The 11,560-nt window shown below is 37.4% G+C and overlaps 1 protein-coding gene across 1 annotated transcript in view; it reads right to left on the minus strand.

Annotated features, from left to right (window-relative positions):
• RMDN2 (regulator of microtubule dynamics 2) overlaps positions 1–11,560 on the minus strand; it is a 1,837,333-nt gene that overhangs the window by 513,617 nt on the left and 1,312,156 nt on the right. Inside the window, exon 6 of the mRNA XM_044057972.1 lies at positions 10,891–10,966. Within this exon, the coding sequence (XP_043913907.1) occupies positions 10,891–10,966 (76 nt within the window). The remainder of the gene's footprint in view (positions 1–10,890; positions 10,967–11,560) is intronic.

Consider the following 11,560-nt stretch of genomic DNA (forward strand, 5'->3'; position numbering starts at 1 on the left):
ATAGAGTACAAAAAAGCATTTGACAGTATCCCATATTCATGGATAAAAGAGTATTAAAAATGTGTAAGATATACCCTACACTGATAAACTACATCACATCGACCACGAAACAGTGGCAAACCACTTTGCAGTTAAGCCATGATAAAGAGCAAATCATTGCCCATAAGTCCCTTTACCAACCTTCCAATGCTCCTACTCTATCCACCATCATCACCCCCTACCATAATCTGAAGTCCTTACGTTCATCTCAGAAACTTCTAGTTAACACATCTAAATCTAACAACAGGGCTGGGGACTCTCTCTTCTCTAATACTGTGGAAAGATTTTGGAATCTCCTACCCAGCGACCTTTCCTCACTTTCCTCTATATCACTCTTTAAAAACAGACTGAAACTTTTCCTCAAAACACACTGGTTATGCCCCTGTACTAAACCTGACTAAATCTCTACTCTACCCAAATACAGTCGGCATATCCTATACCTTACCTTTTCTCACTCTGTATTTCATAATTTCCATCCCTCTGGATACTTATTTGTTAAAGAAAACAAAAAAAATTATTTACTAAAGTCATTTTATTTACTATTACTGAACATCAATCTACCTCTGTACTTGTATATTGAATTAGCCTGTATACCTCCATTTTTTCTTCTACATTAAGTAATGTACCTACTTGTTATTTTGAATTTTACATTGTATTGAATGCATTTCACATTGTATTGACTTCTGTCCTCTCTGTATTTATTTCTATATTATCCAGATTTGTACTTGTATACACAACTGAAGTTATTTTATATTGTCTTGCGATTACATTATCTGTGAGTCATGGAGCTTATCTCCCCGGGCCTCTACTGAAAATGGACATATATCCAGTTAGACTAGCCCGGTCAACAAATGTAAAATAAAATAAAATAAATAAATAATAAATTATTATTCCAGGGATAAAAATCCAAAAAGGGATATTCCATGGTGACACTCTTTCTTGCTCTTAACCCATTAAGCTTAGGTCATGGCTATAATTTGGCTCCCAGAAAACAAAAAAAGTATAAAGACTTCTCATCTTTTCTTTGTTGATGATTTAAAACTGTGGGTCTATAAGATCGACATTTGAAAACATCAAACAACATATGGTCGAGGTCTTCAAACATCGACCTTATAAAAAGACAAAAAAAAAAAAAAAAGAAAAAAGTACGCTAATGGGTTTAAGAAGGGGGGCAAGCCCCCCACACCCCCCGCTACGGATATGGAGCATCACTAGTACAACAGGGTCTGAGATTGCCTTGTAGGTGAGACACAGATCACCCCTGAGCAATCTGTACGATACCGAGTAGAGTGACAGTGACTTGAGACTGTCTGCATAGACAGGTGTTGGAGGCCATGGATTCTCTTTGTGAGGTATTTCAGTGACCTTTTCAGTTGGTGCAGATGTTTGGAGAGGTACATCCCAAAGGGGGAATTATACTCAATTATTGGTCTAATGAGGATGGGGTATAGAGAGGTAATAACCTCCTTTTTTCTGGATGCAATCCCTTTACTTATGAGATGAACCAAGTAAAAGGCTTTTCTGACCACTGCCACTACACGATGGTCAAATGTGAGGTTATCAACCTGAGTGCCCAAGTCTCTCACCACAGGTTGTGCGCTTAGGGGGTTGTCGCTGATGTGGTAATCCATAGGGGTCATGTTTTTGCCGAATGGTATGATGATACATTTTTTTTTTTTTTGCATTTAGCTTGAGGCCATGACTTTGGCACCCAACTTACAGTCATCGGCAAACTTGGTCAGCCACAGGTCTTTTGTCTTTACCTATACCTCTGAGAAATAGATGCCAAACAATAGGGGTTTCCAGGATAGATCCCTGGGGAACTGTACTTGTGACAGGTCTGCTATTGGAGGTGGAGGTGCTTATTTTGCCTTTGCGGGCCCTGTTGGTGAGCCAGTTGGCCACCCACCTGATGAGATAGGGATTTACGCCAAGTTGTGCTAGCTTTTCGATGATGCTCGAGAGGGGGATTGTGTCAAAGCCCTTGGCCAAGTCAAGGTAAGCTGTATGCACTGACTTTCCCTCATCCAGGGCCTTGGTGACACTCTCAAAGAAGTCAACCAGGTTCAACAGGCAAGATCTGCCCCTGACAAATCCAAACTGGGTAGGGTCAAGTGCTTGGAGATTGCCTATGTCCTTGTTTACGACATCCATAATAATATGCTCTATGGCTTTACAGATTAGACTTGTCAAGCTAATGAGGTGATAGCTTTCAGGGTCAGTAGTGGCACCACCTTTATGCAGGGGGATGACAATGGTGGTTCTCCACTCTGTTGGAATGAAGCTAGTACTTAGGCTGTGTTTGAATAGGGTGCTCAATGGCAAAGCCAGTTCTTGCTGGAGATGGTGCAGAATACATCCTGGGATACTATCAGGTCCCATGGAAGCTGTGTTTTTTTGCCTTAGGGCCTGTAACACTTGATCTACGGAGATATGAGGTGCGGGACAAGTATCGGGGATGTCAAAAGGGCCTTTGTGGGGGAACAGGGGGATGAAGTTTGCGCTGAACCTATCTGCTAGCATGTTGGCTATGTCAACAGGATCAGTGTAAAGTGATACTGTTATGTACCAATTCGGAACAAACATGGGCTTTGCCATGGAGGTTCCTGACGTAACTGAAGAAGACTTTATGGTTTCCCTTTGTTATGGAAGCTATTTTCAATTCATAATTGGCCTTGGAGGTTTTCATTAGTGATCTAATTTACTAGTTGAGGCTAAGGAGAGAGTTTTTCCAATTTGGAATTTCTTCCCTTTTACCCTTGAACAACAGTTTCTTCCTTTCGTTGCAAAGCCTGTTGATAGAGGATGTCCACCAAACAGGTTTGTGTTTTCTTGAGGAGCAGGTTTTAGTTCTATTGGGTATGGCTGAGTCCATGCAGTTGTACAGCTGATTGTAAACTGCACTGGTATACTGTTCAGCATAGTTGTCTGCATCCTCTGAGGGGGTGGGGGTGTGAAGCTACATATACCCTCCCTTAGGAAGTTGTAGTCAGCTTTTGAGAAGTTTTTTTAGCTTGATTTCAGTGGGAGGGGATTGGGTGGGATAGAAACTTTGAATGAGACAGTCTGATGATCTGATCTAACCAGGGAAGGACATAGTATGGGAGTAGTGCTGCAGTTACCCATGTTGGTGAGAACCAAGTTCAGAATGTTTTCTCCCCTTGTGGGGGATGACACAAGCTGGTCTAGTGCATTAGAACTGATGAAGTTGAGGAATCGTTGAGACAGTGCATTAGTGCAAGAATAGTTCACCCAGATGTGGAGGGTGGATGGAGTTTTATATAGATATAGCACAGAAAGGGGAGGTAGATGGGAATTGGCAGTAGGGTAGGGGAGCAAAATGAACCCGAGCAGAGCAGAACTATCCCTTGTTGCTGTAGCAATCCAGTACCCTGTGATCAATAAATCTTAGGAGATAAGGAAAAGGAAAAGAAAAAGAAAAGCAGGTCTGGTAGCGTCACAGAGTTTACTTGGAATACTGAGAGACATTAAGGGGAACGTCAGTGTCTAAGACCTGTTCGAATGCAAGTTTAAAAAAACTGTGATTGAATACAGTTCATTTGAGGCTATGTGGCTATTACTGAGGCTTGTCTTCAGCTGACTATAACACTGGAATAGGAAAGGTACTGCTGCTGATGACCCCACCCAAAACAACATCCTTAGGTTACTACACTACTTCATTTCCAATAAATAATATATAATGATTAGGTTTCAATATACACTGGATAAGACTTTCTAATTTTCTAATATTTATTTCTGCTTACATCTAGGTACTTCAATTTGTTTTCAGAAGCAATTGATGAAAATCTTAACTAATGTTGGTGCTCTCCAAAAAAATCCCAGAAATTATTCAACTGATGCCCAGCTCTCCTGTCAAATTAAAAATAAATCATCTACATAATAGCAATAAAGAAAACTGTAATCAGAGTAGTGAAACATGCTAATAGCTTTCTTTTTACAAGGAGCCATTACAGAACTTGCAAAGCTGAGGGCAAAACTCACTGCTCCTGATATTTGTATATGTGCTGTTAAAAAATCAAAGCCGTTATTGCCAACAATTAAATTAGAATTGGTGCTTCAACCAGCCACTGATCGCAAACAAACCTTTCTCCAAAAAGAATTATACAAAAAAGCGTTTGCACATCAGTGTTAGCAACAAATGACTTTCATCGAACACAATGCCTTTAACTTTATCAATGAAGTAAAAATTATCTTTGACAAGAGATGGTACCTCTCTGACTGGGGAATCCAGACGTTTCTCAACAACTGTTTTAGGGGGTTCAATTTCTGACCATACCACACTTATGACAGGTCTAAATATCTAGTCTTACAAACTCGTTTGAAGTTTTAGAACATTAAAAATGTTTGTAATCTAGGATTTACAACTACACAACAATTGTGCACATGTTCAGTAAGTAAACCATTTGAAACATTTTATTCAAATGTACGTGCACAGACTTGAATCTCATCATTCTATTACTACGGAGAACATTACCATAAAAGTAAATATCACATATCAGCTCTTCAGTTTTAGTAATATAATGCACCATGGCCATTATCAAAAGGGTCCCACCTTTATCTGCTTTCATATATCTTCTTAAATGATCAGCACACATGAACATAAGGGAAATATTTAATTTGCAAAGCTCAAAAATTAGAAAACATTCTTAGGTCTTCTCGTTTAACAGTTCACTAATTATTTTGCCACATCTGTTCAAAGATAAATAGAAAACAAAACAGGGTTAAACTCACTGTTTTAAAGAGAATTCACTTTTATTCCACATCTAGATCACCTTGTGTTGCTAAAATATGCAAACTAAGGTTCGTAATGAGGAATCTTTATGTGTCCATGTATTAAGTATTCAGGGTCTATGTACAAGCAAAAAAGCTCAAGACCATAGTCAAAACTGCTTACACAGTATCAGACTGCACTTTTGTTGGCACCTCTTCCAGTTTGAATAGTTTATATTGTACACTACTTGTAACATCAAAAATACTGAAATAATAAAATTAATTAAAACCATGAAAAGCCAACCTTACTAGAATCTCCAGTCTCTCTATCAGCGTGTCTTGTGCATCAAGGTGATGATTTTAATAAATTACTCTTCTTGGTTTTAAGCCTTCATTTTATTATAATTCTTACTCTTTAAAGTCATTAACCTCTGAAATGACTATCTGTTGTGGCTGCAAAATGTTCTTGGGTTCATATACTCACCACCTCATGGAATCCTATATTTCAGAGTTTCCCTGCATTAAATATTTTTTGACTGCTCAAAGCATGAAGTGCTTCAACAGGTCTGGGTTGTTTTAGTAATTATAATTTTAGTCTCAAGGGAAATAAAAACAGCTATTATTTAAGCTATTAATGGGGCTAGATGTTCACCTTTTATTACATGTATGAGGTAGTCAAATTTCTGCTTGGTAACTGTATCTCGTTAAAAATTTCCGGCTTCTAGACTTTTTCTGGATTTTATAATGTTATCTGTTTTACCATAATTTTAAGTTTCTCCAAATTTTTTGGGTTTCTTATACCATGACAGGAATGGACCACATTCCTAAGTCAAAGTATGATTAAAGGTCATGAAATTAGTATTGTTTCAATCTTTCATGTCAGCCAGTAGTGCTCTTCGCAGCACCTGCTATGTGGCCAGTAATGACTCCTTCTGCAGTGCGTATGGAGTTACATGTATTGGTAACATATCTAAATATGATTGTAAGTTCTTTTTTATAAGACCCGTTGCTCCTACGGGTCTATAATATAAGATCAACGTTTGAAAACATCGAACAACATATGGTCGATGTCTTCGAACATCGACCTTATAAGAAGACAAAAAAAAAAGAAAAAAGTACCCTAACGGGTTTAAGCAGGGGGACAAGCCCCCCCTGCACCCCCACACCCCCCGCTACTTAAATATACCAACTCAGGGACCGCACTACATTGCAGTAAACGGAAATCTCCCTTTACAAAGATTTCCATTTACACACTTGAGATTCTGAGCATTCGATATTCTCGTGTCGACAATGTCAGATTCGACATTGTCAGCTTTTGAGAATATAATATAGACCCGCTCCTACTACTATTGGAACTGTCTGGGTATCTTTCTTCCACATTGCTCTCATTTCTGCCTGCAGATCCTGATATTTTATGGCTTTGTGTCTCTCCGCAAGCAAGACACTGTATTCATTGGGTGTGGCAATTTCAATTATCAGTGCTACCCTTTTCTTGGACCACTTTATCCGTTTTTCTAGCATCTATCTTTTGAACTGGTGGCAATGGATAATCCCATGTGATGTAGACTTCTTCATTTTCTATGATGCTTTGTGGCTCACGTTTCCAGTGTTTTTTGGCCACTTCAATACCATAATATTTGCGCAATCCCCAGTGCAACAGTCTTGCCACATTATTATGCCTTTCAGTATACAGTCCTTCTGCCATTAGTACGTTGCTACCAGCAAAGAGGTGTGCAGCTGTTTCCAATTTGGTTTTACAAAACCTACATTTTTCTGTTTCTCCCACATGTTCAATGGACTTTATAAACCAATGTGTACGCAACCCACTATCTTGGGCCACCAATATTAACCTTTCATCTCTTGGTTTGAATTTGCCTCTCCTTATCCATTCCTGTGTTCATTCCTGATTAACATGAGGTTCTTCCAGAAGTTTTCTATACTTGCAACTATATTTATGCTTTTTCCACATTTCTTGCTTTCTCATCTGATCCTTCACCTTATATTCTTTCTTTTGTTTTTTGGAACATTCAACTGTTGCCTGATTTTTATCTACTTCTGGTTTGATTTCCATTCCTGCTTGACACTGATAAGCTTCTGCTAGATTAAGCAGAGAACTCATCTTAGATTTATTTTCTTCATGTTTCAAAACTTTCACTACGTTTGGGTCTTGTGAGGTCAGCAGATATTGTGAAGTCCCACAACCGCAGATCTATACATATAATCAATTTCAAGGAGGCCCATCCCTCCTTCAGAACGGAAATATATAATCTCGTTATCCACTGATTTTTATAAATCATTTAGTGAGCATGAAGCATCCTTCTTGTTTTCCTATCTAATCTATCCAACACGTTTTGGGGCCAGTCATTCACTCCAAAACTGTAAGTTAGGACAGGAAGAGCAAACTGGTTTATAGCTTGGATTTTGTTCCTAGATGTCAGAGCTGTTTTCAGGATTAATTTAAATCTTCTGAAGTGTTCCTTACTAAGTTTTATTCACATTTGTTCGTGTTTTATTCTTGATACTTCATCAATTCCTAAATATTTATACACTCCTTCTTGTTAAAGTTCTTTTATATCACATTCTTGTCCCATACTGATGTTTTCCTGGCGTTGCAGTTTTCCTGCTTTAAAGGTTGCTTTTGCACATTTATCAAGACCAAATGACTTTCTCATATCATCTGAAAAAGTTCTGACAACTTGCAGTTGTGCTTTCAGTTCCTCATCTGATGAATTATACAGTTTTAAATCGTCGATAAAGAGAAGGTGAGAAGTCTTTACACTTTGCTGTTTTCTATGAGCCAGATTATAGCCATGGCCTAAGCTGTTGAGTAAACAGCTAAATGGATTAAGGGCAAGACAGAATAGTAACAGTGACAGAGAGTCACCATGGAATATCCCCCTTTGAATTTTTATCCCTGGGATAATAATTTGTCCTTTATCATGGCTTAACTGCAAAGTGGTCTGCCACTGTTTCCTGGTCACTGTAATGTAGTCATCAGTGCAGGATATATCCTATACATTTTTAAGCACTCTTTTATCCATGAATGAGGGATACTATCAAATGCTTTTTTGTAGTCAATCCATGCCATATTAGATTCTTCTCCTTATTACAGTTCTCCACTATGACTTTAACAACAAATGATCCTTTGTTCCATATGACTTTCTTTTATTGCCCTTTTGTTCTACTGCCATAATTGAGTATTCTTCTTCTAAATGACTACAAACTCTGTCAGCACCAATTCCTGTGTAGTTTATATGTCGTCGGAAGACAAGTTATTGGTCTACAATTTTTAGGGTAGCTTGCAGGTTCACTCTTAAGTAGAAGCATTGCTTTTCCTGTTGTTTGCCAGGTTGGTGTCTGTTCTGGGTGTGCATATAAATAGTCCTTACTCATAGCTAAATCTTCGTGCAAAGATGTTAATACTTTTAACCAGAAGTTAGGTACAGTACCTGGGCCTGGGGTTTTCCAATTAGAGGCTTTTCTTAATTTTGGTTCATTCTGTCTAGCTGTTACTTCATCCTGTTTCTTCTCCTGTATCTTTAAACTTCATATTCTTTTTTTTTTACTTCTTCTATCCATTTAGCATCTTTGATATGTTCCACAGGGTCTTCATAGATATTTCTCCAAAATGTATCTATTTCTTCTTTTTTTGGCAGTCTTTCAATTCCTTTTACCTTATTTCCCAGTTCTCTATAAAACCTTTTGGGTCATCAATAAATTGCTTATTTCACACTTTTCCTTTATATCTATCTTCGTATCTTCTACGTTTTTCCACCTGTGCTGAAACTTTTAGTTTGTTATTTGCAAATGTGCACAATAGATCCTGGTCTGCTCTAATACTGCGCATTGTTTTTATCACATCTATCTTTCTTAGCATTTTTATTGATCTATTCCCTCTTCTATAGTCTTCTAACAGTGACACTTCTTGTCTTAATTGCTTTATAATTTTCTCTATTCGATACTTCCATGGCAGTATTAGATTTCTCCCCTTCCTTTCCCTCAATACCCTGTGTTCTTGTAGTCGAACTTTATCAGTTATTAATTTAGCTGCACATTTATATATCCTCTTTACTTCTGTTATATCGCATGGATCTCTATGAACAGTCCTAATTACTGTGTTCATTTGTTTTATCAGACTTCTGACTTTTTGGGTTTTATTATCCTTCTGCACTCTATTTCCTTCATTGATCTTGATGTATCTGTCCATGTCTGGTAAATCACGCAATTCTTCTCTCAGCTCATTTTCTTCCAAACTGAGGGCACATCCCTTGTTTTCCAATTCCTGCGGGCATTCTATAGAAGGTACTATAGCATCTTCCTGTGATACAGTCTCATCAATTTCAACCTGTGCCATCCATTGCACTATCATATGGGAACTCACTGGCCTATCTTTCCCCAACACTGACTACATCCGTTTCCACAATTTCCTGTACCTTCCCTTGCTGTCTAGCTTCAAGTGAACATTTATACTGGTTTCCTGTGGAAGGCTCCAAATTATCTTCATATGGTATCTGACTAATTACGTCCTGTTCTACTAGTTTCCCCTTAATTTGGATATCCATTAATCTATCCTGTTGTGGTGCTTTCTGAATTAGATTTTCTACACTAAATCCTTCACTTTGCAAGTACTCTATAACCTCAGTTTCTATTTCTTTAACTTGGTTTTGTTGTTTATATTTTCGCACTTCCTCAGATGCTTCTTTTTCTAAGCAGATTAAGATTTCTTGATCTACATACTGTTTCTCACAAATCTGTTGTATTAATGAACACAAATTTTCATTTGAAGCTTCTGACAGTTTTTCTTGCAAAGTGTTTTTCTTTCCTCTAATTTCTCTCTTAATCGTTTTGTATATCTTGTATTTGAAAATTCTGGGCTTTTTGCATTATAGTAACAATATATAATTTCTTTCTTATCCTCAATAGTCTCTTTATTGTCTTTATGGCTCTTCTTTGGCCTATCAGTTTTTCGTGATTTTTGTGAACGACTACTTCCTTCTACAATAGGGGGCCATCTTCCCCCTGGGCCTGGTCTGGCCTCATTGCAGGAATGTTCCTGTAGTTTGAGAATTCTACACTGTCATCTTTTCCAGTCCTGGCACCAGTGTGCCTACCAGGACTGGGCACTTTTTTATCCAGGGTCTTGTGCACACAACTATCTTTATTAGTTTTTGACCTACTTCTGTCCATGATATATGCTATATAAATTAAGTCTATATATCAGTGTCGCCTTGGTGAGATTTTGTGAAAACAGGGTCCATCTCGCGAAGGTACTCAGCAAGACTTGAGGATGAATTCACTTTCAGCACTACTATTCTCCTTTGCTTGCTGACTTTTCATCTCTCCATTCGGAACCCTATGCTACTGTGTAAGAACTGTTATGTCAGGGAAGATTGCCTAGGTCAGGTGGTTGCTGATATAACCAAGGCAGCAGTTTCAGTTTAAGGCAAACAACTGTACTGATCTGACACGCAGACTATGGTAACTAGTTCTCATAACATTCTTGCCTACAAATTCATCTTGTGGATTCAAGGTTATACTAACAACCTTTGTTAACAACTATATTTATAAGACTCAGTGGCCCTGGAATATCTGAATCCATTAATGAAAAAAAGCTAAATTAAGAACTTAGTAAATACCACCGCAGACAGGAACACTGCTGCACAGACAAAGAGGAGGATCACAGTTCTGTTTGTTAAGACATTTCAGACTTCAGCATTCATATCTAAGTTAGTTAGCAGGAAGTATGGAGTATTTCTCAGCAATACATCTTATAAAGTATATCTAACTTTACTTAACATAATCTGTATATACACAGCATGCCAATTCCTAGTCTGCTCGCAATCTGCATGCTACTTTACTTTAAGTTAATGAGCAATAAAAAGTCAATACTTGTATTGAAAGACCAAGAACAAGGTTAAGTCTTTGGTTGCTTCATGTAAGTACATTCAGCCCCCCGCCCCCTCCGTACGCATTTTAGTAACAGGCAAGCCACAGAATGAATCTGCAATTGTAAACTGTTAATGCAATATGCCTAGAGGATGAACATTTGTTAAAAATTTGGATAAATTCTGTCAAAAGTAGATAAAGAAATAACTGCTTACTGCAGCTACCAAAACATACCTTAAACAAGTAGCCATTCTTGATTTTATTCTGTATGGTTTCATATTCAGACAAGTATCCACACATAAGTGCAAACCTAGGAATTAAATAACGTAAATAAAAATATGTATACTGCAGTTGTTACAAATAGCATTTCATGTGGTTCACTTGTACTGAAAAAGGGTATCGATAATGCATAATATAGTCACAGGTCTTTACTGCCGGGCCCCGTTGCAAGACAAGAGTCAATTAATTAAACTCTAAAGCAGCCACTTCCCTAAAATTTAACAAAGTCAACAGATCTAGTACAGTAATGCTAATTTCTTATATACAGCGATATAAATAAGAAACTGAGAATGAGGAATTATAATATTATAGTGCAGACTGAAATGTGGAATATCAGCAATGCATATGCACACGTGTGTGTGTGTGCATATATATATATATATATATATATATATATATATATATATATATATATATATATATATATGTAGAAAATTTAAGTCAAAAGGAGTTAAGAGGTTCCACTGATCATCACATTAACAAAAACAATAACAACATAAGTGAATTTTTTAAAAGTTCTCAAAGACAAAAGCATAGACAGATTATACCAATAATGCTTCTGCAGGGAGGCATATCTATCTACATATGTATATATACATATGTATCTATATATATATATATATAT

This window comes from Protopterus annectens, chromosome 1.part2 (genome assembly GCF_019279795.1).
Source record: "Protopterus annectens isolate FY-2018-M chromosome 1.part2, PAN1.0, whole genome shotgun sequence".
NCBI classification, from domain to species: Eukaryota; Metazoa; Chordata; order Ceratodontiformes; family Protopteridae; genus Protopterus; species Protopterus annectens.